General features: G+C 47.8%; 1 protein-coding gene across 1 annotated transcript in view; it reads left to right on the top strand.

The window, feature by feature from the left end:
- ntng1a (netrin g1a) overlaps nucleotides 1-15895 on the top strand; it is an 85621-nt gene that overhangs the window by 63017 nt on the left and 6709 nt on the right. The window contains 2 exon segments of the mRNA XM_062521388.1: nucleotides 5114-5140; nucleotides 8538-8582. Of these exon segments, the coding sequence (XP_062377372.1) occupies nucleotides 5114-5140; nucleotides 8538-8582 (72 nt within the window).

Here is a 15895-nt window from a genome sequence, read left to right on the forward strand (position 1 = left end):
ATGTATGATTACGTTTGACTCTTGATAATGACCCCAATGACACAGTACAGACATAACAGTAATACAATGATGATAGTTAGAACGGCATTTTTAAAAATCCAGAGATAGGTTGTTAGAAATCTAGGTGGGACGCTAGTGGGGACAATGGCACTGGTCAGCATCCCTTGTCCAAAGACCTGGACGCACAATTACAGGCCAGATGCAAGAAGGAGATACTAAATACTTAACTTTTTTTCTCTCTCTCTCTCTCTCTCTCTCTCTCTCTCTCTCTCTCTCTCTCACACTCTCTCTCTCTCTCTCTCTGTCTCTGTCTCTGTCTCTCTCTTTAAGTGTGTGATCTTGAACTGTAATTACCGCTGTCCTCCGCATTAGTCTCTGGAGCACATGAAGCTTGCGGTAATTACAGCACCGGCAGAAAGGCCAGGTGGCCATCTTGTCGGCTGTGCAAAAGGGAAAGGTGTGTGTGCGTGTGCGCGCGTGCTTTTTTTGTCCAAAGGACGTATGCATTATCTGATTTATTCTGTTCAGCGAGTTTGTCTCCTGTAACCTCACTTACTCCCACAATCCAGCAGCCGCCGCGACTCTGCGACTCTGCGCCTCTACCAGCCGGTCTTCTCAGGGTTGTTCAAGTGCCTTTATTTCCTCTCTCCCTCTTATGTTCGTCTGCTTTTGCATTTCGCCTTGTAGTTACCAGGCAGAAGCGCACGCACGCACGCACGCACGCACGCTCGCAGGCACGCACACACATGCACACACACACGCACACACGCTCTGTGTCAAAGTTGCAGTCTCTCTCTCACACACACTCTCTTCCGCTCCCCCTTTTTTGGGAGGTGGCTGTTTTATGCGCTCATTATTTCCCCCTGAGACCCATCGTGTTTACTTTGTCCCCCACCTACCCCCGCCTACCTCTATCACCTACCCCCACCAACACCCCCCCCCCCCCCCCCCCCCCCATCCCTCTCTCGCTCTCTGCAGCTGCACCGGTAATCTCTCTTTCAAATATTTGTTTCTTCCGTCTCAGGATTTCTCCTCACCGAGCTGCCTGTAGTCACATTCTCGGAATCTTAACAGCGGCGGCGCCCCCAGACTCAGGCGCAGCCACTTTAGCACTTGCCACCTTCAATACATATCTATTCCGCTCTCCTATCCCTGCCTCGCGGCGTTCCGACGCTAGAGCGGTAGGGAATATTGTGCTACTTATACGGGCGCCCGGCGTAATTTCGCTACCGGAGGAATTCCCGTGGAACTGCTGGAAGGGGGTGACTGGCGGCGGTGGCGTGGTGGCGTGGCGTGGTGGCGTAGTGGCGTGGTGGCGTGGCTGGGTGGGATCTTCCTCGGGCCTTGGGCAGCCGCACGGCACTGGCAGGTCTTGTCACGGGCACAGGCGAGGGGAAGCATGATGATGGATTGCCAGGAGATGACGGCAGCCAGGGAACGTAATTACCAACTTTGCCCGCGGTTAAAATGTAGGAGATAAGCACTCCCTCTCCCTTTTCTCTCTCTCTTTCTCTTTCTCTCTATTTCTCAGTCTCTCTTTCAATCTTTCTTCCTCCCCCCTCTCCCTCTCCTTTTCTCTCTCTCCCTCCCTCTCTCTCTCTCTCGTTTTCTGCACTGAGCAGGTGCACAGAGAAAGTAAACATCCAAGATATTGTCAAGGTCACCATACAATTTCCCTCCTAAACACTATAATGAGGCCAACACTAGGCATCTGCGATCATTTCAATGACACAGGCGAAAAACAAGGAAGAGTGAACGAAATCAACAATAGTGCTGCCCGGGGCGCCGAGATGCTATTTCCTCTTCCCCAATCAGAGGGTGGTTAATTGGCAATTTGGTTGTCCAGTGAAAGGCGAGCGTAGCCGTTTGTATTCAGAGTATTAGCCAATGGTAGTACTGAGGGGGAAGCATCCGGGCCAAGAGAAGACCTTGATGTAGGCCAGGACCGATCTGGTACCTTACCCAGTGAGGGTTAATTGCCTTCTGTCAAGCACTGGGACAACACCTGATAAATGGATTGTCAGCACAACACGTGTCTAGATGTGTGTGTGTGTGTGTGGTGTGTGTGTGTGGGGGGGGGGGGGGGTAAGAGAGTGAGAGAGGGAAAGAAAAATTGTTTTCTGTCGCTGTATGTTTGTTTTTTGTCATTCTGTTGCCTATTTTAATGGAAAAATACACAGGTTTATTTGGAGGTAAGGAAATGCAGTTCAATTCTTTTGCCGACAGTGTTTTTTTTTCTCAAATGAAATATGGATGACAGATGATGATGGAGTTACAGTGGCATTCAGGGGTTTTGTTGTTTTGTGTGTGCCTGTGTGTGTGCGCGGGTGTGTGTACTACCATGCCTGTGTGTACAGTATGTGTGTGCGTGTGTGTGAGAGATCCTTTTCTCCTCTCCTTTACAAACATGTACAATATGTTTGCGTACCCCCCTCGCCCTCGTGCATGAGTGCACACACATATGTATACAGTTCATAGATCTTTCCCAGTGTTCCCACGTGAAGCTCTCGTTTCACCTGTCATCCCTGCCCGCCTGCCCCGCTCCAACGAGGCGGCGGGCCTGACCTCCGAGGCCTCGAGAACAGATGATAAAAATCAATGGAGCGCTCCATAAACATAAGCAGTCCTAATGCGCTCCCTGCGACCGGAGCTCGGCCAATTAGACGCCTGCCGCGGGGGCCGCGATAGAAGTGCGCTGGGCAGGAGCGGGTGAGATTGAAAATGATTGTGATCGCGGATTAATCTAATGAAGTGACACGAGATAGCTAGCATCTGTCTCGAGGCTGACGCGTGTCCATAAAGCAGCAGAATTGTACAGGAGGACATAACAGGCTAACGGGCCTCGGCCGGCTCGCCTCAGTGCGGCGGAGGCTACGCTACGCTAATGCTTAGTGTGGTTCAGAAAGTAAACACACATCGGCACAGAACACACAAGCAAATGTGTATGCGTTCACACACACACACACACACACACACAAACACACGCACACATACGCTCTGTCTCTCTCTCTCACACACACACACATACACACACACACACACACACACACACACACACATATAGCGACCTTTACTTTTTTTAGATCGGGGATCAGATATATGGCACAAGTCACCTCATGTGTGCATGAGGTGCTTGTAAAGGGTGTGTATTCTATTACAGGCGACTGTTTAGCAGGTACAGATAGCGGCATATACATTTCTGCTATTTCAGCAAGACTTTCCTGTGCTTATGATTTTGTCATCATTTCTCCACAACGCGCCCCCACCTCCCCTCTGCATTCTCCACCCTCCGCCCCAACCCCACCTCCATCCACCCACCCACACCCATTAATGGCAGAACTGCTGAAAATGTCCCTCAGCGGCTGTGTTTCTTGCTTACTGTTTACCAAGGACGTGTGAGTTTTGTTGGCTAACAGTGCGCGGCAGGGCAGTGGTGTTTACACAGGGGTCAGAGAGGTGCTAGAAAAGTCTCCGTGAAGTTTATGTTTGGTGAAGGACCGCATCTAGACAGACAGGCAGGAATTAAATTGGTAATTCTTGTTATGACCATTCTTTCTCAATCTGTCCATCTATCTATCTACTGTATCTATCCATCTATCTGCAGTGTCTATCTATCCGTCCACTGTATCCATCCAGCTGTCTATGTTTGTCTCATTTTTTGTTACTTCTCTCGTTGACCTCTCACCTCTGGTTGGTGTTCTGGAGCGATGTGCTGCAGCGAGAATGTGGAGGTGCCATCTCTCCCTCTCTTCCTCCCTCCCCCCCCCCCCCCCCCCCTCTCTCTCTCTCTCTCTCTCTCTCTCTCTCTCTCTCTCTCTCTCTCTCTTTCCCGGCTCATATACCTCATTTCTCACCCCACCCACAAAAAGGTCATGAAGTTGGCCCCTAACCATCCCTGTCAAGCAGCGATCAGAGAGATAGAGATTAGGAGATGCTGCCTGGATCAATGGGCACATGGTGGGGGCCCCTGCCCACCCACCCATCTACCCATCTACTTGTCTGCCTGCCTGCCTGCTATGGAGGTCCCCAGCCGGGCCCAAGCCAGCCCCAGCCAGCCCCAGCCCCTCCCCATCCCCATCCCCTGCTGCTCCAGATCCAGCATGCCGAGGAAATCCTCCAGGCACCCTAAGCGCAGTGGGCCTCATGGGCTGTTTGATGATGGCTACTGTAGATGCAAAGGCAGAGTCTCCTCACTGAGAGAGAGGATGTGGGCGAGAGAGAGAGAAAGAGAGAGAGAGAGATAGAGAGAGAGAGAGAGAGAGAGAGAGAGAGTTAGTTAGAGGGAGAGAGTTCTGGAGATGGAGAACAGGCAAGATAAAGTTGACACAAAAAAAGTGAGATAAAGGCGAAGCTGAGGATGGTTGGGCGTGAGGGTGCCGCTTTGGCCTCCGAGCCTGTCACTCCTCTCTTTCTTCCCCTTATTTCCTGCGTACGCACGCCCACTCGTCGCCGCGGTTACTTATTTACTGGCGCCTTGTTGTCTGCTGTTGTCGGGCTTTTGTTCCGTGTTTCCTGCGCGCGGCCCCTTGTGTGCTATGAGTCGATGAGAGGCGTGCGCCTCCGAAAAAACCCGCAAATGAGCTGAGCCGTGTGTGTGTGTGTGTGTGTGTGTGTGTGTGTTTGTGTGTGACACTTTTCACAAACCATCAGCACATCTCTCGCCCCTGCTACCGCTTGTGTAACAGGCCGGCCGCCCGGTCAGAAGATTTAAAAAAAAAAAAAAAAAATCCTGTGTCCATATGGAAGTCGTGGCTCCCAACGCCCGCAAATTTCCCTCACACATGCAGATTTCGCCTTAAAGTGCGCGTCAGCCCGTCTTTGTGTGCTGTGCCGTCGACTATTTTGCTGCTCGCGCGCAGTTGGGCGCCTTGTACACAGAACGCCATGACAGCTGCAAATGGTGCATTAGAAAACATGATTGATCTCAGCCAGCGCAGATTTCCCCAGTGATGGAGCGTCTTCACTATATGTGATTGAATCCATCTGTGTAATGTTTGCACATGCATTTGTCTGAGTAAACATCATGTAATGTCTTGTCACTGAACGATGAAAGATGTTGATGACGATCACTGACCATGTTTCTCTTCTCTTCTCTTGTCTCCGTCTCTTCTAGGTGTTCCAAATAATATTGGTCCAGTTAGTAAGTACTTTAATACAAGACAATAACAAACAAACCACCGAAGCGTGGCTTTGCTCTTTATGTCCCACTTGGTGCTAAGTGTTCATTTCTGGCTGGTTGTAACCCTTTAGTTAGCTCACAAAGTAAGAGATCACCTGTAATTGAATTGGAAACATTAATTAGCCGCTAGTTCATTTCAGTTTCCAAACAAACACCCACATAGCTCGCGGGCCAACTGCCGGTTGTGTGGGCGTTCTAATTCGCATTCAGAAACGACAGCCAAGGCTGATGTGTGCATGCTAAACTGCCTATTGTTTTTTTTTCCTTTTCTTTTTTCATTATATTTTATTATATTTTATTTTTTTTCCTCGCATTTCCGTATGCATTATAAATAAATGCCGCACTGGCTTATTGAAGTTGGAGACCTCTCCCCCTGTATAATGCTGGAAAGGTCATTTAATATGAGCAATGCTGTGCCTGACTGTATTATCAGCAGCGGCCAGGGGCTTCTGATGCCGACCGGAATGCAGACTTTTCCTCCGATGGGGAGGCTCGACAGGAAAAGACGGAGAAAATACGAAGCGGCAAAAATATTGAACGAGTCAAAGTGCAGTGGAATGCCGACTTCATTTTCTGTCTTGTTCCTCGGTGTGTCTGCTCAGTACTCACATATGAGTGGCTGTGCAACCAGCGTAGTCTTTGCTGCGAGAGTGCTAACAAAGCCAGAGCAAAAACCATATAGCAAAGACACCAAAGATGTCCTCTCCTCTCTTGTAGATTTCTTGTGACATTTTACGTTGACCCCGGGGTCACGCTCTGACAGAAGTAAAATTGAGGTTAATCTGGTATTTTCCACAATCCTCCCCTTTTTGCTGGTCACACATCTATGTGAAAGGGTTGCAGTCAGAAGTCAGAAATGAACACAAAGACCAAGAGCTCTCTACGTTCCCCGCCTCCGTTGCTTGGTTGAGTGTTATGTGCTGTGGCCTGTGCCCGTGAGCTATGCTTTGCTATGCCGTGCTGTGCTTTTGCTGTGCCATATTAGTGCTGCACGTTCATTAACACGTCTTAGTCAATTACCCTTCTAGCCTACCCTACATCACTCAACCATTCACACTCCTGACCTAAGCGGAATAATCCACATTGCTGCATGTCTGTCCATTGTCGACTCCTCAGGAAGGACTAACTTAACTATTCTGCTTTCTTAAAGCCAAATATTTGTAAGTATTTGGACGATAGTCCAGCAGTAGTGAAATACAGCAGGGTAATCTCCAGATGCAATCTGTTGCCAAAAGACCCCTGCCATCCCCCTAAAAACTCCATAAAGATTCTATTCCCTTCACTCTCCATAAATCTTCAGAAGTGGATTTCGGGAGGAAGGGGCATCAAAATCATAAAAACCTAACACCTGAAGAAAGTGGACAACACATTTATTTTTTGGATACATCTGGAGGAAACGTCCGTATATTGCAAGTTTACACAGACCTTGAATGGAACACCCAGAATAGGGGGGGAAAAGAGAGTCCTTTTTCTCTCTCTACTGTTGTTTGAGGGTAATTGAATTCTTTATTGACTGCTCTCAATTCTATTTCAAGTTTATTAAGTCAGGCAGAATTGCCTAATGCAGACATTAAGGCAAAATTAATATTTTAAAATACCATTCTGCCGGCATGAGATCGCATTTCATTATGGGAAAGGCATTGATTAAAATCTGTCATTTCTCATTTCGGTGCTCATACCCCCGAATCACCCCCCTCAACAAAAATAAAAAATGATTAAAACTAAACAGATGTGATAAATATCAGATCTAATCAATCAATTAATCGTCTTTATTATATTTTTGCTCATTACGTCTGGTGTCCATGTGTAGAGAGAGAGTGGACATGACAACAGCCCCATGTGGTGTAGTCCCGTTTCAGTGGACACCTGGTTGTCTTGTCAACCGGAATTCTGGGTGTTCCGTGTAAAGCTGTCCCCCAACAGCTAATGCTTGATGGCAAAGTGAGTCCTTTCTGCATCCCGTTGGTAGCCGGTGCCCTAGTCCCCTACTAAATATGCAGACCCATTACTGCCTCTAATCGCTGTGTATATAATGTCTAAATTGCAGGGCATCAAGTCCTTTAATTTCATCAATTATTCTTTATTTGTTCATTTCTTTACTGGTCCTGAATTTTTTTTTAATGGAGCTTGAACTGAAAAATACACCCAGCTTTTGTGTGTAGGACTATTCCTATTATACGATTCCTATTCTAAATTAAAATATATAGACTTTCTGCACCACAAGAACACATAAAGATCACACAATCATAATAAGTCACAAAAAATTGAGAAATTAGGCCAATGATTTGGTTCTTTTTTGAATGTATCACCCGTGTTTGGTATGTTCATGTGTGCCCGTGTGCATGCGCCCTGCCCTCACCACCACCACCACCTCTTGAGAGAGTAAGGAACAACAAACTCCATGCGATTGAACTTCATCGTCCCTCCGACTTTCACGGACCCACACCCAACCCCCTTCCCCACCCACCCACCCACTGCGATCATTCACAGAGCAGAGCAGCGGACTGCAGGCTGCAGGACATGAGAGGCGGGTAGAGGAGTGGTCAGTTTTTTTTTTTTTTTTTTTTTTTTTTTTAAAGAGGAGCGGAAAACCTGCTTTTGCTTGACTTAGCACCATTTCACCAACCAATGCATCCCCCTCTCCACCGCCACAACAGCTGGCAACTCCACCCACCCCCAACCACATTATTTCCCTGCAAAGGAAATAAAGAATTGTATGTAATTATGAGGTTATGCTTCACAATCAGTCACCCCTCCTCCCCCCCTCCCCATTCGCAGCATCCCACATTATTAATTCATTGTTATTCTCCTCCTAGAAATACACTGTAATTAGATATTGATTGAATAATCAATTTGATGGATTGAACAGACATCTCCCAACAGCCCTAGATCAACATATACACAGCACTGCATGTGTGTGTAAAGAATGGTGGAAATAGAGTCATAAAAAGACGTTTTTTTGGATGGCTGGTAGTATACACATTAGCCATTAGAGCAGTCTGGCCATCTTGTGTCCCATTTGTATTTTTTGTTTTTGCTATCATCACCATCGATGCTGAGAGAACGTTAAAGACATGGAACTGCACAATTACATACAATGTCTCGAGCCGTGTGCTACTTGGTCTTGGGTGGGCTGCATCTATTGCTCGTTTCTCTGTCCCGGCTTGGCAGTCACCTGTCGTGCAAGAGAGTTATGCGTCAAGCCCCAAGCCAGAGGTGGTTTTCTTGTCTAGATGTCTTCTATGTCCACAAGTCCAGCCTTTCTTTTTTAAAGACATGATTCCTACCCTTATGCATCTGATGTGCAGCAAAACTCAGTGCATCCTAATAACTCATGGTTTCTCCCGATTGCATGCAGTTCGCCAGAATGTCTCGTCCCTAGGGGTTGCTAACCGAAATCAAGGTAGGATACACTTCAAACTCAGATGAAATCTCTCTAACCCCATCTGCCTCATACACAGAATCGGGGCAATGGAAATAGCCTTCTTTTTTTAATGACTTGTTTGAAATACGGTATTGCTCTGATCCAATGGAAGGTGACTACAAAGGAGCATAACTCAAAGCTGCTTGAGCTCCTATAGTTTCTGTCCAGTTGTATTGCTTATGTGGAACGCTCTGGAGTTTTATCCTTCCCTGTTTACCCAGCAGCTCCACCACGCTTCTGCACTCTGCATCTCCTTTCCGATCTCCTTCATAGTCCCCGCAGTGCCCCCAGCCTGCACAGAGGCCCAAATACAGTCCCAATACAAAAAACCCAGCCAGCCAGCCAGCTAGCACACACAGCTCTACCCATGGCAGCCAGTATCCCTCTGATTATCCTCTCATTTTAATTAGCCGTGACTCTCTCAGGGATTGGGAATCCTATCCCGGGATATGGGAAGCTGCCCAGGGCTTTCACTAAGTTTTTTTTTCCCTCTCCCTCTCCCTCTCCCTCTCCCTCCACACAGATTGAGTTCAGGCATTCTCCAGATAATCCACGGTGCATAAGCAGTATCTGACAGGGACACGGAGTCAGGGGAAGACACAAGACACAAGGGGGTGTGTGTGTGGGGGTGGGGGGGGTTCACCTTGTTTCAACAGCTCCCAAGATATACTGTAAGGCTTGTCATGTAAAATAGAAAAAAAAAACATGAATGAATTCAATGACTGAAAACCATTGATGGTGAGAGAATAATTTCAACAGGTTTATCAGACCACCGAGATGTGGTTATAGCTTGGCTGGTGGGGAAAGGGGTTGGAGGAGAAGGAGGTGGGGTGGGTGGAGTAAGAGCAGGTTTTGGCCAGTTGGAGCCGGGTCCTTGGAGTGAGGCTATGAGAAACGGGATAAAACCACGGGTGGCTGCTGCAGCAACAGCTAAAGCCCTCCGTGCCCCAGTGGGGGCATCCTGCTGCAGTGAGGAGCCAGTCATGCATACCCCTTACACTTCAAAGTTTGTCATTAAACCGGTAAGGGAGTGGGGTTGTCTGTGCCTCTGGGCGCATGTAATGGCATTGTCGTGACAGTGTTTCGCGACTCGCGAGCATAAAAGGGTGTGATCGCAGCTTGCTGACTAAATTAGACAAAGTGAGGTCCTGACATGGCGATGTACGGCAAACGACCCAGTGTGTTTCTATTTATAATCTCACTTTTCTTTTTTTTTTTTTTTACTTGTTTTGAAGCCAAAACTTGAAAGCTAAGACACGACTCGACAAAGCACGAACAGCGATGCCATTTTCTTCATGTGCGGTCATAGTATCTGCACGTTTTAAATACTCACTTGCCCCACTCCACATCAACAAGAGTATAATCACATCTCTTGCGTGCAGCTCTCACAACTCTCAAGCCTCAAGTCTCAGTCTCAATCTCAATCTCAATCTCAAATCTCAAGTCTCAATCTCAGTCTCAATCTCAATCTCAATCTCAATCTCAATCTCAAATCACATCTCAATCTCAATCTCAATCTCAATCTCTTTTTATTTGTTTCCTTTTATTTGTCCAGTAGCACCGCAAGTTTCTTTGTCAACTGTCCCCTCAGTCCAAGTTGCAAACAACAAGAGAGGTAGGACTTCTGCGATTCATACAGTGTCCCGTCCACTCCCCTCTGTCTTCCGCCTGTGATGTCCAGCGTGTCCCCCCCACTGTATGAATCTGGAATGATCCTTGTGTGTCGTAGGACCCCCCCTTAACTTTAAGCCTTCTTTCAGCCCCACTACTAATCCACAGTGTCCCTCAGATGTCTTTTTTTGGCCGTGTCTAACACTGTGCGACTTTGTGTGTGTCTTTGTTTAAAACCGGAAGGATTGCTCAGGATTTGGTCAACCATGAAGGTCACCTTTATGGAAGGTTTTTATCGTTGTAGTAGTGTGTAAACAGTTCTAGAAGTGGACATAGCACATGTCAGTGTCCTGTTGTCCAGTCCAGAGTGACCATCTGACTAAATCTTTTCAGACCATCTTTAAAGTAGCAGACTAACTGATACGCAGTGTTGGCTGCAGTGTTTGGGAAAGCCCTCTGTCCAGCAGAGTTGTGAAGGCGCTCTAGAGACGAGTCTTTTTTTTCTGAAGTGGTTAGGGAGCTAAAAGGGGTTGGGGTTGATGAGGCTTGACCTCAATCCACATCTAAGTAATTAAAATCCATCACCCCCCTCCCACACACATACACACACACACACACACACAACCTTCTAAGGATAGACATCTGTTAGACTGTGACACAAGACAAGCACAGTCCGTTCACTCCTACCGACACACACACACACACACACACACACACACAGAGAGAGAGAGAGAGAGAAGCACTACACTGAACTACACACTCTATACTACACTACACTACACTCCTCTGCTTCTCAATCTCCACACTCCAGCATGACAGCATGTCCAAGACTGAGCTTTTGGGACTCAGATGGCCACGCTCCACACCAGGCTTTGGGAAGTAGTCATCCGTAGCGACCACGGCAAAATCCCACTCCACTCACGCGCGGAGGCAGTGGATGATGATTCTTTTTCTTTTTTGTCTTTCTCTTTCCGTTTTATTCCCCTCCACGTTTGTCGTTCATCACTGCTGCTTTTACGTTCAGCCCATCCATCCATTTTGTAGGGTTACGTACATTCACATCATGTCTCAACATCTGCATCTACATTCATATTCATACGTGTCCATACATGTCCACACCCTGTTTACGGTCAGTTTAAGTGAACGTAGGTTAGCAGGTCCAGTGTTTGACACATGCTGAGGGTTTAGCACTGATCGTCCACTACGCTAGTCAAGTTCCAGCTCCTTTTCTCCCCTCCAGTGACCCTCTCTCTCGCTCGATGGTGTTTTAAGCCCCCGACGTCTTCTTCCGGGCAGCACTGCCACCGTCGACTGAAAGGCAACTAACCCTAAACCTAACCCTAACCCATGCCTAACCCTAACGCCTTCCAGGCAGCGCTGCCTTGAAGGCAATGTTGGGGGCTTAAAACACCTAGAAACCTCTCTCTTTCTCTCGTCCACCTCGTCATCTAAAAATAGGCCGACGGCCTCACGAGAGGAAGGTGTGGTGTGCCACCGATGTAAGTTTCAGACGGCAGAGACCTCGGGGGCCTTGCCACGTTTGAAAATTACATCTGCTTGTCATCTGACCTCCTTGTCTGGTCTTTCCTGTTTCCTGTGCGGTGTTTGTCTCTGCTGCTCTTGCTGCTCTCTCTCTCTCTCTCTCTCTCTCTCTCTCTCTCTCTCTCTCTCTCTCTCTCTCTCTCTCTCTCTCCACCACGTGGACAGCGTCCTCTCTCGCTCTCCTTCTTCCTCCCATGCATTGTGGTCTCTCTCTCTCTCTCTCTCTCTCTCTCTCTCTCTCTCTCTCTCTCTCTATAACATGCTTTTTCCATGAGTCCCCAAGGTGATCTGACATCTAACACGGCTGGGCTGGATGTGGCAGAGTTCCGCTCGCTTGCACGCTCACTTACTCACCCCCTCTCTCTTTCTCTGTCTCTCTCTCTCTCTCTCTCTCTCTCTCTTTCTCTCTCTATTTCTCGATCACTCTTCAACTCACTCTCATTTCCTCTCTCTCTCTTTCTCTCTCTCTCTTTCTCTATTTCTCGATCACTCTCTTTGTCTCTCTCTCTCTCACGCTCGTTCACTCTTGTCGCCTTCCCAAACCATACTAACCTTGCATGTCGTGATTTAACAAGAACAAATCCGTCTGACCTGCCTTGTTGGACCACATGCAGACACCATCACACATACAGCACACGCTGCCTATGATTGACACATATGGCCTGAACGCAGGACACGTCTCTCCTCTGTCCCACCCCCAACCCGTACCCCACCCCCCCCTCCACCCCCCACCCCTCCCTAAATCCCCCCCCTTCCCCTTTGCAAGACTGCGAGTGTTTCAGCCACGCCCATCGGTGCAGCTACATCGAGCTGCTAAACACGGTCATATGCGTGGGGTGCAAGCACAACACCAGGGGGCAGCACTGCCAGTTGTGCAAGCAGGGTTTCTACCGCAATGCCTCGGCTGTGCTCGAGGACGAGAATGTGTGCATAGGTCAGTCCCCCCCCCCCCCACCAACCCCACCGTCCATTCACCCCCTCAACCACCCCAAACGTCCACCCTCGGCCCCCTCGAGCCGCTGTCATCGCTTGACACCCTGCTGCTTGCCCACGTTCACCTGCATTATGCCCACACATACGAGCACACACACACACCCTCATCTCACCATCATCTCACCATCGATTACCACATGTTCACTTTCACCTCTTTCTATCACTTCATCGCTTCATCACTCCATCACTCCATCCATCCATCCATCTGCCCAGCCGCCCTTCAGCAGGGCCATCCGTCTGTCTGTTTGTTCTTTTCTTCTCACTGTCTTCCCTGTTTGCTCCTTGGACCTGTCAGTTGTAGCATGCACACGCACACACACACACACACACACACACACACACACGCACACATACACACCCACATACACACACACACACACACAGAGTTATCTGTGTGTCTCCTGGATGAAGGAATGTTAATATAAGTGAGAGAATGGAGGAAAAAAAATGGATCTCTTCAACCACAAGAGAAAAATACAACCTGCATAAATGTCATATATTGACACGCAGCGTGCTGCACATATTGAGTTGTCATTTAAGATGCACGTGAAGCCTCAAAGAAAGGTTGAATGTGGTTCAGTCTAGTAGGGGGTTGCAATATTCAGAACCCTCGTTTTAAATTCACTGAACTCTGACTTTTTCCATATCCTCTTCATATCTACGTTATTCTTTGCTGTTGTATCAAACCCATATCTGATTCAGCTGTATAACCAGAGGCTGTGTCTTGAAATATCAAGTAATAACAATGCCAATAACATGAGTGTGACTTCTTGGTCAGTCATCAAGTTTATACGGCCTTTTCATCACGTGGACTGTGGAGAGATAAAGATAAGATTGATCTCAACCAAGATTGAGGACAGATCCCAGATTTGCTGGTACTGTAGCACAAATTGCATTTTGTACAATCAACATGTCTAACTTTTCAATGTGTACAGTATGATGTTTAGAAACGAAGCGGTTGAAAAATGCATCGACTTGAATGCAGCTTTGAAACGGCATAGCATCTTCCAGCCTTTTTTTGGACGTAATCGGCCATTACAAGATACACCTGTTGGTGGTCCGTCTTTCTCTCGCCCCTCTCGGAGCACGTTGAGGAGACATGGGAAGTGTGAGAAAACGAGTGAGAAATATAACAGGGGAGGAAGAAGTGAGAAGAGATATGGAGAGAGACAATCTGAGAGTGGGGGGGTGGTGGGGGTGGGGGTGGGGTGACTGCGAAGGAGTGGGGGCAGAAGAAGGATGGATAAGGAGTGGAGGGAGAAAAGAGAGAGAGAGATTTTCTGAAATGACGGATGGTACGAAGAAAGAAGGTCAGATAGAAAACACGGAAGAAGAAAAAAGGGAGAGAAGAGCGGACCGCACAGAGAAGATGAACGAGATTGAAAGACAGAAAGACAAGTAGTGAGAGAGAAAGAGATCGATGGATAGATAGAGAGGGAGAGAGAGAGAGAGAGCGGTAGCAGGTGCTCTGCCGAGCCAGAAGAGACGTCTGCCACAGCACGCTCTTTCGGAGGGCAGCGAGCCGAGTTGGCACAGGCAGGCGAAGGTGTGGCGTGGCGCATATGTCACTTCCTGTCACAGTGGCCGCTAGCACCTCTGCTAGGGGGTGCGAGGTCACACTCGCTAACCTCTCCGTCACCCCCTCCTCCACTCGCCAGTCGTCATGGTAGCGCCCTCACGGTAGCGTCACGTGAGCGGAGGCGAAGTCTCACAAGAGGTCTCACGTGGGCGTGTGTGTGCACTTTATTTTGCTCCCGTCGTCGAAAAAAAAAGGTGACGAGAAGTAAATAAAAGCTGGCAGACCCGCCGTGTGTTAGCGCGTGGCGTGGCGCGCTAGTCATGCTCCGAATCGCTGCATTAGGCGGATGGGATTTCAAAGGTGAGCGCAGTCCCTTTGTTCCCCCTTTGTGGGATTTGAAAGAGAACACACACACAAACAGTGCCACTCCTACTGTTCCGTGGAACTAATGCCAAGCCATGCTTATATAATTGGAAATTCAGGCACTGTGTGGTTTTTGAAGTTCTCTACAGAGAGGTGATTGTTTCATTGTTGTGCTTTTTATTTTTTATTATTTATTGGAGGTCGGATATCTTAGCGTTGGTGTTTGGTTGGTTGGTTTGTTTGGTGCGTTGCGTTGCGTTAGTCCTAGAGACCCATTTCAAAAGGAGTGATTGGCAGTCCTGTTTCTGGTCCATATCAGAAACAGAGCCAGACATCATGTGTACCCAAATCTTCCCTGCACCCTCTCATCTGAAGTCTATGTGATAAAGCAGCCCCACCTCTCCAGCCATGTCTGTGTCCACGTCACACCGACTTCACAGGCCACGAGGTAACACGAGCAAAGTACCCAACAGCCCACACACACACCACTTCCTGTTGATGTTTCTCATTCATACCTACAAGCCATATTGCTCTCCCTACTCTACACAACATTGCTCCTTGAGTGATGGTCTTCGGTAAATACACACGATGCTAGTCAACACACTCTCATTCTCTCTTTCATCGTCTTTGTCATTTGCTGTCTCTAATGTCCAGGATCACGTTACAGTACCCATCTGCTTCCAGTTGGCATTGGACCATCCATTTTCTCTCATTCGCTCATCATTGCATCAATTCCCCTTTGAAATGGTAACATAATGGATACAGTAGCCGAACTGTTGTTGTACTAATAAGGATGTTTATACTCTTTTCTCATACAGTATATTCCTCTTACTCTTTGGAGTATCTACTTGGCTATATCTTGCTATAAATGGTGTAAGCCAAAAAAAGAGAGATGATTGTGTCCTGAAAACCTAGTTTGGTATGGACAAAAGCAAGAAAAAAAAAGAAATGTAGAAGGGCATAATTTTGAAGGACGTTGCTTTTGTGAGGCTTGTATGTTGTGCCCCCGACTCCAGCGCCTGTGTGTGTGTGTATGTCTTGTCTCTACAGACTGTAATTGTAATCCCTTTGGCTCAGACAGTGATCGCTGTAATGACACAGGATTTTGTAAGTGTAAGGAGGGAGCAACAGGGCCTAAGTGCCACGAATGTCTGCCGGGATATTTGTGGGACAATGGCTGCAAATGTAAGTAGAACCTTCACCCAACCCCCCTTTTCCTCTCCAGCTAGACTCTATCTTTCCTCTTCTCCTCCTCCTCCATCCC

The sequence above is a fragment of the Sardina pilchardus genome, chromosome 19, assembly GCF_963854185.1.
Source record: "Sardina pilchardus chromosome 19, fSarPil1.1, whole genome shotgun sequence".
Taxonomy (NCBI): Eukaryota; Metazoa; Chordata; class Actinopteri; order Clupeiformes; family Clupeidae; genus Sardina; species Sardina pilchardus.